General features: G+C 35.3%; 1 protein-coding gene across 1 annotated transcript; it reads right to left on the reverse strand.

The window, feature by feature from the left end:
- Positions 1–768: 768 nt before the first annotated feature.
- Positions 769–1,379, reverse strand: LOC107480756 (histone H3.2). Its single transcript, XM_016100922.3, has one exon. The coding sequence runs from the start codon at positions 1,303–1,305 to the stop codon at positions 895–897; it is 411 nt and encodes a 136-aa protein (XP_015956408.1). The 5' UTR covers positions 1,306–1,379; the 3' UTR covers positions 769–894.
- Between the last annotated feature and the right edge of the window lie 14,984 nt (positions 1,380–16,363).

Here is a 16,363-nt window from a genome sequence, read left to right on the forward strand (position 1 = left end):
ATAATTGATAATTCTATATTTTTTAAAAAATAAAATTTAAATAATTACTAATTATTGACAATTTAAAAAATAAGTATAAATTTAAAAATACTTGTGCCCTTCTTAGCTAGACCCTTTGTTGATAAACTAGAAGGATTGTAAAAAGAATCCAAAGTTCCAAAAGGCACAACCACTTACTTGCAGTCGAGGAGGCAATTGTCCAAATGAGTCCTGACACAGATGTCTTGCTGCGCAAAATTTATAACCACACAAACGAAACCATATAGCAGCGGCATTCAGGAAGAAAAAAAGGTGGAAGTGAAAACAACGAACGAAGTATTTATGTTTGATTACAAACCGTTTTGCAGGCAACATTAGTTTGAAACACCGTCATTTTTGCAAAAACGGGTAACATTTTGACACACTTCATCTATCCGAAACTCGATCGGATAAACTAAAATATAATAAAATTGGAACCTCAGACCACGTTAAGTAGTAGCCAACAGAAGCACACGGTGAACTATGGGAATTTTCTCGATAAAAGATTTTGCCTCATTGTCCATAAACACGCGCAGAACCCAGCGACAAAAATTGTATTTATCTACACGCTTTACTCGTATGACCAGAAATATATCACACTTCGGTCTTTAGAGCTAAAATTAAATGTTTTACTTAGGATAAACATCGTAGCTGGGGTAATCCTTGACTTTGCCTAGGAATTTGGGACAAATGATTATAATAGGAACATTTAGTCAACATTATATCTATGAATAATTCAAAATCGAACAATAAAGAAAGCAGCATTGCCATTGATAAACAGATTTTACACCATTAAGATCTTACAAAATAACAGTTCCAAAACGAACCACATTAAAACACTGCCACTATCTACACAAACCCTAAACTATTCAGACCTTAAGCGCGCTCGCCTCTAATGCGCCTTGCGAGCTGAATGTCCTTGGGCATGATAGTGACTCTCTTGGCGTGGATGGCGCAGAGGTTAGTGTCCTCAAAAAGCCCAACGAGGTAAGCCTCAGCCGCCTCCTGAAGCGCCGCTACAGCGGAGCTCTGGAACCTGAGGTCAGTCTTGAAGTCCTGTGCAATCTCACGGACCAGGCGCTGGAAAGGCAACTTCCTGATCAGGAGCTCCGTACTCTTCTGATACTTCCTGATCTCACGGAGAGCCACCGTTCCGGGCCTGAAACGGTGAGGCTTCTTCACGCCTCCGGTAGCCGGAGCAGACTTCCTTGCTGCCTTTGTTGCCAGTTGCTTCCTAGGGGCCTTGCCGCCGGTGGACTTGCGAGCTGTTTGCTTGGTACGAGCCATTTTCCGATCACCAGATTTTAGTGTGTGGCTGAAATTTGGGAAATGGGGATTTTTGTGTGTGATGAAATGGTGGAAATGGTGAAGTTTGTTTATATAGTGCTCTGGTTTTTCGAATTTTGGGGCGCGTGCCGCGAAGGGTGTGAGAGAGGAATGATCGTAGCCGTTGATTTTTGTGCATCGCGGGGTCTAGAATGGACGGGTGTGGTTTGTTTGGAGCTGTGTCTGCATGCGGATCGGTGACGTGGCGTGTTGATCGACTGGGGGATTGCTAGATAGAGACCGTTGATTTTATTATTATGTACGGCTGAGATGGATTGGATGGAAGTGACGCGGATCGATGTTTAGTGCGGGAAAGGCGTAAAATACGGGGAAGTGAAAGAGAGTGGGAACTTTTCAGTTTTCATATTTTGGGCGGGTTCAAGACCAAATACAAGTGGACTTTGAGCCCATTTTGAAGTCATTAAATGGTTATTCATATTAACTCTTTGATCCATAAAGCCCATTATATTAGTCCAACGTTGAAGACATTAATTAGTACATTCCCCATGAATAACCACATCAAATTTGAACTAGAAGAGACCAACATTTCTGTGCAATTTAATTTTGGTTGCTCAAAATTAAGTTTAGTGGAAAAGCAAACAAGAATTATATTTTCAAGTTATGTTTTAAATGGTATATTATCAGTACAGTATAGCAAAAAAAAAAAAAAGAAAATTTGCTAGATTAACTTAACATGGTGAACCTGAATTTTTTTTTTAATGTTGTTCGTTTTGGGTATTCATATAACCCTGCTCTGAAAAAATAATAAACGTGCTACTTGCATTGTTTTTCTTTTCTTCTTTGTTCTTAGGCATCAAGATGAGAGAGGAAGCCATTTTCCTTGTCATTTTTTTTAGGAGAAAAAAAAAATTAGAACAAACATTTGTTTTTTATAAATTTTCTTTTTCTCATTCTGAAGAACCGAACCGGTTCGGGCCGCTCGGTCAACGTTAAAGGGGAATCTATAATGGATCAACCATTTGCAACATAAAACAAATTTTCCACCATGCTAAACCCTCCAGCGCTGCCAAGTGTCGAACTTGTGATGATCTTTGGAAAATTTTCCAAAATGCTTCCATTAGGGTTCGAACCCCTTCCTCCACCATAAAACAAGCATGCTTCTACCACCAAGCTGAAATGTTTCTCATTAATTTATATACAAATTGTAATACATATAGTATATTTTCTTTTCACTTATATTCTATTTATTTTAATTTCAAAGTCACTCATTTTTAAATTAATTACATTTTATTTAACTATAAATTTTATTAAATATATACAAATAAAAAAGATAAACAAAAAATTTAATTAATCACAATTTATTTTTTTAATATATTATTTTATTTTTTGTCTTCATATAAGATTGATAGTTGAAAATTGTTAGATGATATTTAGTTAAACTAGTCAAATAATTAAATTTTATATAATTATTTAATTATACTGAGTTAACCGGTTCAACCAGTGACCCACTGATTAAATCAGTGACCCAATAACTTTACCGGTTCGATTACCAGTTCAGTTCTGACAACTATGCTTATCAGCACTACTACAGAATAACAATGACCTTTTATCCTTTATTCGTTACAGAATCTCATAAAGACGTTTTTTTTTTAAGAGATGGTAATTGGTCACTGACCAATTTAATAAATAGACCAAAATGCATGCATGCAAATTAAAATGAACCAATTATGTGATGATTTCAGGTATTCATCACCGCCCTCGATGCATGGAACCCCATGCATGTGGCTGGTTCTATATGGATGAGATGAGATGCTGTTATTGATTATTGATAAACAAAAATGATGATATTATTGCATATAATATCTGTTAATCCAACAGATATATAGAAAGAACGATTAGAGGCATCAAAATAAGAAGGAGGCGAATCTGTTGGATGGTAGTGGGAAGTGTGCTTTATTCCTTCCTTACCCTCCTCATCAATCTCTCATGCTTTCACCAAATACACCAATTTTCATTATTCATATTTCTCACGTATATAGCATGTAAAAAGGAATCACTTTTTTTTTTTATTTTAATTCTCTCTCTCTCTCACTTAGCTCCCTTTTTGTTTGATTCTACTTGGGGTTTTCTTTGGCCTATATGCCTCTTTCTGTCTTGGTTTTTGTTCTTTCTTTTTCATATATATATATACCACAGCATACATACATCTCCTTCGGTTCGTTCCATATAGTTTATTGCAACATAAATTACACAATGTAGAATTATTGAATTAAGAAGAAGAGGAATGGCAGTTTATGCATCTATGATGTATCCATTTGTTAAAATGTGGCTTAATTCGAAGTTTACCCTTCGCAGATGGAAATTCATTGACGCTATTGGCGAGGAAGAATAAACATTTTGATTCTCCCACTAAATAAATATCTCAGTGGATAGCCACGCACGTCATTGTCAATACTCTAAAATAATAAAAATTATTATTATTATTTATGAATTATGCCATGCGTACATCAAAGTTAGTCACGTATAAAATATACGTTAAAATATAAACATATATTAAAAATAAATTAAATTATACATATATTTATATATAAATATATTAGTGGCTAATTTTAGTAATTAATTTTGTTGTACAAATAATAATTTTAATTATTTATATACATTAGCAAAATTCTGTCTTTATTATTATTAATATATCTATTCTATGATTCGATTTGCCTAAATGTGGAAGAGAATGAAGCTGCACAAAGAAAAATATGATTAATTGCTGATATTTTAGTCCGGCATTTAGATTGAATCAATAGAAATGATATCAATCATCGATGAAATTTGTCCATTCATTTCTTTGTAAATCATGTCTCTTTGTTTATAACTTTAATTTTAAGAGCAACAATAATGTTCACAAAACAACAAATAACATGCACTGTCGGACAATGCATTGCATGATTCAAATCATCAATGCAAAATGCAAAAGTCCGTTTCAATAACATCTAGGTGTTTGCGGTACGGTTTGGATTGATTTTGAATAAAAAACTTATTTGATTTTAATATTAATTTTATTTGTAGTGCAATTTGAATCGGATGTTTTTTTTAAAAAAAAATTGATCTGGTCCAATTTTAAGCGGTTTGGATTGGATTGAATTTACGGTTTTATAAATTAAAAAAATTAAATACATATAAAAAGTCTCAACATCAAATTTTAAATAATCAATAATGACATAACAAATCTCAACAATATATTAAAAAATCAACGATAATATAACAATAGAAATAAATTAAAATTATAGGTTAGTTAAAATAAATAAATAAATAATATTTTGAACATAAAATATTTATTAAATAATAATATTTGAATAATATAAAAATATATAAAGAATTGAACATGTTATAAGTATAATTGTAAATATAATAATATTATAGCACATTGTGCGGTTTGGATTGAATTGGATTGGATCGGTTACGAAAAGTAGATTCGAAATCCGATCCGATCTAGTGATTTGCAAAAAATAGAATCCAATCAAATCCAAATTAGTGCGGTTTTAATCGATTTTTTGTTTGGATTGAATTGGATGAGCGGTTTAATTTGGATCGATTTGGATTTGAACACCCATAATAACATCTATTTAAACCAACTTGGGTTGGTCGAGTGGTCAGCTCACTCGTCCGCTTAAGGAAGTATCGAGGGTTCAAATCTCGCCTTGTGCATGCAGTAACCCATTGGTCAGCGGCAGACCCTTAAATAAAGCTCAAATCCGCGACGGCCTTGACCTGTCGAAATGAGGAACACGTAGATAACAAAAAAATAACATCTACTTAAACGTGGATTGGCTTAAGCTGAACAATAATAATTCTAGCGATAATTTATTAATATTAAATATGATCATTTTAAATTAGAATATATATTTAAATAAATCTTTAAAGAATTTTGTGTTAGATATTTTTGTTTTTAAAACAATTTTATTACATTGAAATTATTGAATTTTATAAAAATAAGACATAAATTTCTACTATAGTTAGATATGTTATTTTTATTTGGATAAATAAATTTTTAAAAGTATGACACAAGCACTTAGTTCTTGAAAATCGTCCGAAACATAGTTATGTTCATTGGTAATAAACCATTTTTAATAACAATTTCCAATTTAATTAATTAATTAATTTTTATTTTTTTAAAGAAATGTAAAAAATAGAAAAATAAATAACAAATAAATTTTTAATTGTTTGGAAAAGATTGTGAATTAGTGAATAGGAAAGATGTTAATGAATATCGAGTAAATATCCAAATTAGTTCCTCAAAGTTTATTCGATCTCCAAATTGATTTCCGAAAGAATAAATTAATCAAAATTGTCCACCAAAAATTTAAAAATGGTAATGTTAATCCTTACGTCTCTCTTCTGTTCATTCTGTTAGTGACGCTGTTAAATCTTGCTTATGTGGCCATCAGTGTGTCATATTAGCATGCCAGGTTAATGCAGAATGTATGATGACAAGATATGTTTTGATATTTATGTCAAACTAGTCCTAGATATGTAAATCCTAATCCCTTCTTCCTGTTAAATACCATTGTTGCTGCAGCAACAAATTGATTCTGCAGAGGCCGAAATTATTGTTGAACTGCATCATGGGTAGCGTAAGTGGGAGTCGCAGCCGACAACTATCGCAATCATATAAAAGCAATGCTTCGAGCTCTTCACTGCGCTGGCGGAGGAAGAACACGGGCCAAGTGTGCTTTTGTGGGTTGAAGACATTGATCAAGAAGTCTGGGACAATAGAGAATCTAGATAGATTGTTCCATGCTTGTCCAAGATACCGGGTGAGTTATGAATATAGTCTTCTTCAACCTCTTAATTATTTGTGTGGGATTTTGAGATTTTTGTAACCTAATGTTTTGCAGAAGGACAGCTACTGTAATTACTTTAGGTGGGCTGAGGATGATGAGTATGAAGGATTAGATGGTGCAAAGGGAGATGTTAAAACTGATGCATAAATGGAGAGTGATGTTGTTGTCTTGAACCATAGCATGGAGAATGATGAACTTAGAAGCTGAAGTTAGAGCACTTAGGATGCAGCTGTATTTTGGATTAATAGTTGTGATTGTGGTGGTTATGATTATGTTTATGTTCTTTAGTGCCAAGTGAAGCAGTTATTGTGAAATTGTGGATGTGTGAACCTTCTTAGTTTACTGTTATTATATATGAACAAACTTCTAACTAAACCTGTTGATATGCAATGTTCATCTTTTTTTAATATTACAAAAGTCTCTACAGGCAATATTTTTCTTGATCATAATATAATTTTAGCAAATCAGAAGAAATAGAATTAAAATGAAGTGAACTAGAATTAGCATAACATAACCAATGGTCTACCAGTTTTCATTGTATCAAATTCAAACAACAACACTGTTTTAAAATGATAATAACATAAAAAGTAGAATCTGATAGTAAAAAGATAAGCTCAAAAAGCCTAACATCAGTTTGTACTAAGGCTATTCTTACCTAAAGGGCTATACAAAAAACAGGGCTATCCAATATACCACAACTACAACATTGTTTACAAATAACAAATTTTGGCCCTGACAAAATAACAAATACTAACTGCCCTATATTTCATGTCTTCAATTCTTCAAGTCATTCCATGTCTTTTTTTTCTGGAGGTTTGAAATCCGAAGTTTGAACAAATGTCATGAAGCTAGCAAGCTTCTTGGTTGTTGCACAGCTATTATCCTTGATGGTTTCGGTAGATACAGCAACTAGTCCTGAAGCAATAGGCTATGGAGAGGCATTTCCCCTTACCCTGGCCTTGGTGACATGGAGTTTTGGAGGCTTTCCTCTAACTCTAGTCTGCAGCAAACAGTTTTCATCATTGTCTCAAACAAAATAGATTCTTAATCAACTAATATTTAACAGATACAAGTTACTAATGTTCAATTTGAAACTGAAGACAAGATAACCTGAGTAGCATTGGTTGAGGTGTGTGATTGTTGTGTCAGTAGAAGCTGAGCATCTTGACTAACAGAAATTTCAATCTGTTCATCTGAAGCAGCTGGTGGGACTGCAGGGAATGTCTGAATGGGCTGAGTGTCAGCTACGTCGTCTGCTTCCGGACCAGGAGCACCTTGTGGTGGTGGCACAACTGCAAGCTGTAATTGCATTAGCCTTGCCTTCTCTTGAGCATCGTCTTGCTTTTTCTTGCTGCAAGTTCTCTTGTTGTGGCCCACCTCTCCACAGTACATGCACCGAATTGGATTATACTTCCTTTTTATCTTTGTCTTTGTGCCAATGGGTTCTTCAGCCTTGTCCTTCCTTCTCTTTGTTGTTAGTCTTTCTGGTTTAGGTTTTATTGGTGGTGGAACAGGTGCAGGAGAACCAGTTTTCTCCCATGGTTCTTGTCCCTTGATGGGATTCACATTGTATTAGTACGTTCTTCTGTACACCTCCATTGTCAACCATTTGTGACAATACTCCTCAAGCCTCTTATCATTTTTTTCTTGAATGGCCGATATTGCGTGCATACAAGGCATTCCTATAAATTTGACAAAAACAAATTTTATTCAATGAAGTATCAAATATGGTATCTATCTACAACTTGAAATGAGTTAGGATTTGAAGCTGTCAATTGCCAAAACCTACAGGAGCAAGTATGGTTACCCAAGTCTACCACCATATTAGTTGGCCATCTTTGAACTTTGTACAAGACCTCTTTGTCATCACCAGACTAGTGAGGAACCCAGTTTCTGGATAACTTAATCAGAGATTCAAGCCTACTTTGTTGGACCGGAGTAAGAATTCCTTGATAATTCATTAGCTTTAGTCTGTTATTAGTCATGCTTTCCATAACTATTCTTCGCACCTCCTCTGCTAGGCTCAGAATAGGCTTTCCTCTTTCATGCTTGGTCTTTGCATTGAAGGATTCACAAGCGTTGTTGCATATGTTGTCTACCTTTGGCCCTTCACTGAAATGGGCTTTTGTCCGGGCTTCCTTCGGCCACTTGGCTAAATAGTCCCAAGCTTTTTGATTTATCCTCTTGATTCTAGTCATATTCCTTTCGAACTCAACTGGAGTCCTTGATCTCGCACACTCCCACACCAAGTCTTTAAGCTTGATGCTGCCCCACTGTTTAGAGAAGTTCAGCCACAAATGCAGATACAAAATCTATGTGAAACAGATGGTACAAGTTTTTTCACAGCAGGTATTAACCCCTGCACCAACAATGAATTCCGAAAAGATATTTAGTCAGTTAGGTCCTTAAAAGAATCATCATTAAATCATAATGGTCCTTAAAAATTAAATTGCGAGTCAAATTAGTCCCCACCTTTTGCATGTCTGAGATGAAACACAAGTTCTTTGCTTCGTAGTCTCCAAGGTCTGAGAGGAGCAGCTCCAGAAACCATTTCCAATTGTCTTTATTCTTCACATCCACAATAGCATATGCAATCACAAAAATGTGATTGTTTGCATATTGTCCACATGCAATGAGAAGCTGTCTTCCATGTAAAGTTTTCAGGAATGCTCCATCTAACCCTATTAATGGCCTACATGCTGCCTTGAAACCCTTCTTACAAGCATCAAGACAGACATAAAATCTCTCGAATTGAGGTAGATTATCAGTAATGGGAATGACACCCACTTGAACAGTGGGACCTGGATTGGCAGTAAGTAATTCATGTGCATAATCCCATATCAATCCATATTAAAGCAATCTCGTCCCCTTCAACTATCTTCCTAGCTTTCTTAAGAGCTCTGGTAATGCATGAACTATTGAGCTTCACATTGCACTTCCTAACAAACCACTCATACACCTCCCTGTGCTTCATTTTAGAGTGCTTCCTAAGTTTTGGATATAACTTGTTCACAGTCCATTCCTGAGTTGCAGCTCTATTTTTTCGCTTTCTTGCGCAAGTGTGATTGTCAACTAATATTTTTATCTGCCATGAACTACCACTTGGGTTGTGTGCACAGTATACTACTCAGGGACAGTCTTCACTCTTACAAACAACCCTCACTCTGATCTTGTCATTCTTAGAGAACCTTATATTCCTACCCCATTGAATAGTATAATCTCTAATGGCAGCCATAAAATGTTTCTTAGACTTGAAAACCATGCTTACCTCAAATTTTAGATCACCAAATTTGGCCTTGTTATTATACTGTGGATGCACAGCTGGACCTTCGTCGTCAGAGTCTAACTCTTGATCAGAATCTTCTGACTTCCATTCATCTCCATCTAATGATTCTTCATACAATAAATCATCATCTGAATCTGAAATTATATCAATTCACCACACAATTGTAATACAAGCAAATAATTTGAAGATTGGGTAGGCTTAGAGAAGGGGGTTTGAATCTATGCCTTCCTCTTAGGTTGCTGTATTACCCTTTTAAAATAAATGTGCAATTCTGATTCTGTTTGAACTTAGCAGCGAAAATTTATGAGATAATTTATTTTTGTCTTAGGAATATCAGAAAACAGAACACAGCAGAGAAGAGAAAAGCTAACACCAGCAAGTATCCTGGTTCGGTTGCCTTGTGCTATGCAACCTACATCCAGTCTCCTCCACAACTATGGAAGAATTTCACTATAGTTAATAGTATTACATATACCAATAACACAGGATTGACTCAATCCTTTCACACTCAAGTTCTAACCTAACTTGACATTGGCTATGCTAATACCTAACTATACCTCTTAGTGCTAACCCAACTAAGAAAGGGATACATCACAGGTACAAGATACAAGACATAGACATACCTAAAGAAATCTGAAAATAACTCTAGGCTTTTCTCTCAAGTGTTTCACTCAGCCTTTTTCCACTCATGGCTTTTACTTGAGCTTTCTCACAATGCCTTTTCTCACAAGAAATTATAGAAAGATAAACATAGAAAAGTACATTACAATCAGTAAAACATGAAGGAGATTGACTTCATCAACAGCCTCTTTGCTATGTTAAAAACCAACTTTGCAAACCTCTAATTTTGTTCTTCAGTATTGGCCGAATGCTTCTTTGATAGAGAGCATTATCCAAGTAGAGGAACTTCACAGGGAATACTTCACAGAACACAACTCTCAAACTCTGGTTTTCTCTCCTTAGTTCTGAATGAGCAGGAAGTCTTCTTTTATTCTCCTTGCATGTTGCTGGGATCTTCTCCCAAGGTCAACTTCTTGAGCTGTATGCTTCACCAACTTACCACGTCACTTTTCCAGTTAATCCCCAAATTAGAAATTTGAGTCTGACTTTTTCTTGCTTGACCGAAAGCCTCAGGGAAGCAAAGAAAATTATTTTCAATGGTGAACCCAAATCTGAACCCTTGAGATACTTCTTTGTCCCCAAGAGACAATCTTGACCATTGATGTACAGTAGTGGTGAACAGAGATTACTTTCTTCATTTATCCCAAATTGATTTCCAAGCTGTCTCCTTTTTGCTTGACCGAAGACATTTGACATCATACACAGATGTTTCCAATGGTAAAACCCTATCTCAGCCATTGATAACCAACTTGGTCCCCAAGATACACTTGTGACCGTGGATACACAGCAGATTAGAGCAAAAATCAACTTTTCCTTGTAACCCATTTTTGGAATGGCTCTAAGTTCTGACCAAGAGGGAACAGGTTAACGTTGCTTTTGGGTGAGAGCAAGATGGAAGAGTTTGAATGAGAGAGGCAATGAACTGGGCTTGGATCAGATCTTTTTCATTCAGCCCGTTGCCTTGTATTCTTTGTTTCTTTTGGGCTTCGTTTGCATTTTAGCCCACCAGCCTTATTTATATGTTTCTCTCATTCACTTGGGCTGCTGCTGCATTATATTTATTTTTGGCCTGCAACATATCATCATAAATAATCAGCAGCATATAATTATAAATAATTAATATTTATTTATTTTGCCCAATAAAATAATGTTTGTCATCACTAATTAATTTAGTTAATTTTCTTAACTCAACAATCTTCCCCTTGATGACAAACATATTTAAGCAATAACCAAAAGGAATTGAATTTTAGTAAGGTTTAGAAACTCCCTTTGATTTTTGTCATTTGCTTTTATGTTGCTTCCCCTTTCCTTTTCAAGATTAGCTCCCCCTTGATTTATGCTTTCCTATTTGTTCCTGTTTTACATTACACTTAAAGAGAGCACAATAAAGAGCTATACACATTTATCTTGTCTACGGGATATCAAATAAGCAACACCACATAATCAGCGAAATCAAGTTTTAATGTAGCAATCAGACAAAAATCCCAAAAAAATACTAGTTGCTGCAGCAATGCCAAAAAATTCCTAGGACACATTTACCATTCTATTATCCTATTGCTATTACTCCCCCTTTTGTCATCAAGGACGGATAGTAAGCAAGATCAGCAAAAACAGCACCTTATAACCTGGAACAGAGAGTTAGTGCACAGTCCTAAAGAATTAACAAAGGTGCAATGTTATCCAAGGTTATTGCAGTCATCCAAGAGAACAAAACAGTTCAACAGTAGCAAAAGAAACAAAATTCATCAGACACAATGAGCAGACAGCAGCAGCTTTATGAAACAATTCTTAGGCATCCGAACCACTTTCCTCCGAATCAACTTCTTCATCAGCATCAGTGGCAGGGTCTTCATCCTTTTGAAGGTTATCAATGAAAGTCATGATCACAGCCACTCTATTTCTTGACTTACGGAGGAGATTTTTGCGCTTGCTTGCTAGCTTCCTTTGCTCTTTGCTCATAGCAATCAAGTGATTTGATTTGGAGACAAACTCCTGAACAACATTCTTGACAACATTCAGCGGGGCAGATTTCTAGCCAGTAGAGATATGGATGTCGTTTAACCTGAGGACACAGACAATAATGCCAACACAACAATCTAATGTATACGCATGCTTATCTAGAATTCTATGTTTGCACAAACGACGGCAGCATGTAAGCAACAATTCACCAGTACAACATAAAGTTCAAATGACTTAAAGTCATCCAAGTTCAGTTCACAAACAAGTCAGCCAAGTTCAATTCACAAACAAGTCAAACAGATTTCAATTCATAAACCCAAGTCAGTCACCAAACACAAGACTAATCAAAACTAATATCCAATAATCTCAGTAAGTCTTATGTCTTATCAAGCCTCATATATGCATTTTTCTCCCCTTTTGTTATCAAGGTGGGAAAAATAAAACAAAACAGAACTTGCAAAATAGTGTGTTAAAGGCATGTTAAAGCTAGATGTTGCGTTTTGAAATACAAAAAAATTCGGAAGAGAAATAAAGATCATATTTCAACCAGCAACACCATAGTTATATAACAAAACTCACAATGTTCAAATACCAATTCTTGGTAAAAAATCATTAGAACCAAAAAGAGAGTTTCATATCACTTGAAGGTTTCAAAAACAAAAAGAGACCACATGTATAATAAGATTCAAGCATGGTCCATGTCCATTTTTACACGACAAAAACCAGATCTCTCATTTCTTATTCAACAAATGTCTCTTTGACATGCAAAATAGAATTCTCAAACAAGACATTAGCACAATTAAAACAGAAGTTGCGATTTTTCAAAAATTGAAATGATGATAATGAGAAATGTAGAAAAGACATGCACAATACATGGATAGGTTTGCAATTTGCAGCAAGTTAAGAGGATTCTTGAACAAATTTCAGAACCCTATTCCAAGAAGGTTCAGAGCCTAGAAGATAAAGTGCAGAGTGATGGTTCTTCTTCTGCCCAGAATTGTCTCATTCGAACCTGTGAGACCAAGACTTAACAAACACATCAGCAAAGCTCAAACAATGAATCATAGCTTAAAATCCCTAAACTAGTCCTAAGCATGCAAAATCTGTCCTCAGCTAATGGTTTTGTAAAGATATCTGCTAATTGCTCCTCTGATTTAACAAATTGAATGCAAATATCCCCCCTTTGGACATGTTCTCTTATTGAGTGAAATTTCACTTCAATGTGTTTAGTCCTAGAGTGCAAGACTGGATTTTTAGAAATATTAATGGCACTCATATTATCACACATCAAGGGAATATTTTCAGCCTTTAATTTGTAATCAGCAAGCTGTGTTTTTAACCACTTCAGCCCAAAAAATCAAGAAGAAGCAGCTATATACTCAGCCTCTGCAGTGGATAAGGCCACTGTTGGTAGTATAGCTCTTGTCATTTCTTGTATGCTTCTATTTCTTCTTTCCACAACACCATTTTGTTATGGTGTTCTTGGACAAGAAAAGTTGTGAGATATTCCAAATTCCTCACAAAAGGATTCAAACAAATTATTTTCAGATTCAGTTCCATGATCACTTCTTATAGAAGAAATTTTTAAATCCTTTTCATTTTGAAGTTTCTTGCAAAAAGGTTCAAAGGATGAAAAAGCTTCATTTTTGTGTGCAAGAAATAAAACCCAACCAAACCTAGTATAGTCATCCACAATTACTAAACCATAATGTTTACCACCTAGGCTTTGAGTTCTTCTTGGACCAAATAAATCAATGTGTAGCAACTCAAGTGGTCTTTTAGTAGAGATGTCTTCCTTTGGTTTAAAAGAACTTTTTGTTTGTTTTCCCATTTGGCAAGCATCACAAGTGATGTCTTTGTCAAACTTTATCAAAGGAAGACCTCTTACTAATTCTTTCCTTACAAGTTTGTTTATTTGAAACATACTTGCATGGCCCAATCTCTTGTGCCACAACCACTTTTCAGATTCTTTAGAGTGAAGACAAGCTACATTTTGATCCTTTAGTTCATCAAGAGTAAGTCCATACATATTATTGAAACACTTGGCAACAAACATCACTTCATTTGTCTTTTCATTAACAACACAGCATTCAAGCCTTTTGAAAACAACTAAATATCCTAAATCACACAGCTGACTTATACTCAAAAGATTGTGCTTTAAACCACACACCAAAAGCACATCATCAACGAAAGTAGATTGCTCATTACCTACTTTTCCAACAGTAATGATTTTACCTTTACCATCATCTCCAAAGGTCACAAAACCTTCATCATACTTATTTAGTTTGCTAAAAGATTGTGCTTTAAACCACAAACAAGAAGCACATCATCAATGAAGGTTGATTCCTCATTACCTACTTTTCCAACAGCAATGATTTTACCTTTACCATCATCTCCAAAGGTCACAAAACCTCCATCATACTTATTTAGTTTGATGAAGTAGGTTGACCTTCCAGTCATGTGCCTTGAACATCCACTATCCATGTACCACATGTCCTTTTTGTTCTTGGATGCTAGGCAAATCTGCATGATGAGTTTCAAGTAGCCTTAGGTATCCAAATTAATTTGGATCCTTTGAAGTTAATCCATCTTGGTTGCCCAAGTGCATTGAAATCACAAACAACATTGTAGACTTTGTTTCCTACAACTCTCTTTTCAATGAAGCATTGTGCATATGAGTGACCAAATTTCTTGCAATTAACACAATGATTTTCTTGAGTGTGTTGCTGAAACTGATGTGAGTTATATTGCTTGAAATGATTAAAGCTTTGAAATTTTCTGGTTTTTGGAGGAGATGCATTTCTTTTAACAAACTGGTTTTTATTAAAGTTATTCCTCTTTGCAAAAGCATTTTCACCAGAATTTCTTTGAACATTTTTACCTTTCGAATATGAGGTTCTGTTGTAAAATTGTGGTTTCTTGAAAACAGCCTCATTTTTCGAAATGTAACCCAAACCTGGCCGGTTTGAACATGGTTCAGTTTTTGGTGAAGGCTTAGTTTCACTTGTGTGTACTTCATCAAATTTTTCTTCAAATATTGGAGCATTTTCAATACCAGATTTGTTTGGTATGGTTTTGGTGTTTGATGAAGAAGCCACAAACTTTATAGAGGGAATATTAGAAACTGTATCTTCCTTGGCTATGTAGCCTAAACCAGATTTTTCAAACAATGGTCTTTGACTTGCAAGTAATTTGTCCAAGTTACTAGGACCTTGAGCAAATTTTGCTAAGTCACCATTCAGCCTTTTAATCATATCATTTAATCTTTCATTTTCAGCAATTAACTCATGTGAAGGATCCACAATGTGCTTTCCTTTTAATTTTTCAAGTTCAGATTTTAGACATCTGTTTTCTTCAATGATGTCCAAAGCACATTCAGTTTCCTTCACTTTTTCTTTTAAAAAATTATTTTCAGCTCTTAACACATCTCTTTCAGATCTACATTCATTGTATTTGTCAAGCAGTTTTGAGGTGTTTAAGGTAAGATCATCAATAATAGCATGCAAGTCTTCAATGGTCAAATCATAATAATTTACCTCATCAAGATTGTTGTTTCCACCCATGAAGCAGTCTTTGTCATCTCCTTCAGATTCTTCTTCTTCATTTGAGTCATTCTCAAGATCCTCCCAAGCTGCCATGAGTACTCTCTTCCTTTCCTTCTTTCCTTTGTCCTCCTTTTTGAGCTTTGGACAATTTAGCTTGAAGTGTCCAGCCTCCTTGCAGTGATGGCACATCACTTTGCTCAAGTCGATCTTGTGCTCCTTTGAACTTGAAAAGTTTTCTCACCAAGGTTTGTTCTGCGTAGTTTGTACCCATAGCATCAAGGTTGTTGATTATGATTGAGAATCTCTCAAATGCTTCATCAATGCTTTCTCCATCCTTCATGCTAAACATCTCGTACTCTTTTCGCAGCATATCAATCCTCGTTTCTTTGACTTGTTTAGTGCCTTCGTGTGTAACCTGGAGTTTTTTCCAGATTTCTTTGGCTGTCTTGCATCTAGACACCTTCCGGTACTCTTCAAAGCTGATAGCACAGTGAAGAAGGTTGATTGCTTTAGCATTCAGCTCTATCTTCTTCTTATCATCTTTATTACATTCAGCTTCTTCTTTTGGAGTCACCACTCCATCAGCACTTGTTTTTGTCTCATGAATATCAGAAAACAGAACACAGTAGAGAAGAGAAAAGCTAACACCAGCAAGTATCCTGGTTCGGTTGCCTTATGCTATGCAACCTACATCCAATCTCCTCCACAACTATGGAAGAATTTCACTATAGTTAACAGTATTACATACACCAATAACACAGGATTGACTCAATCCTTTCACACTCAAGTTCTAACCTAACTTGACATTG

Source organism: Arachis duranensis, chromosome 3, assembly GCF_000817695.3.
Source record: "Arachis duranensis cultivar V14167 chromosome 3, aradu.V14167.gnm2.J7QH, whole genome shotgun sequence".
Lineage (NCBI taxonomy): Eukaryota > Viridiplantae > Streptophyta > Magnoliopsida > Fabales > Fabaceae > Arachis > Arachis duranensis.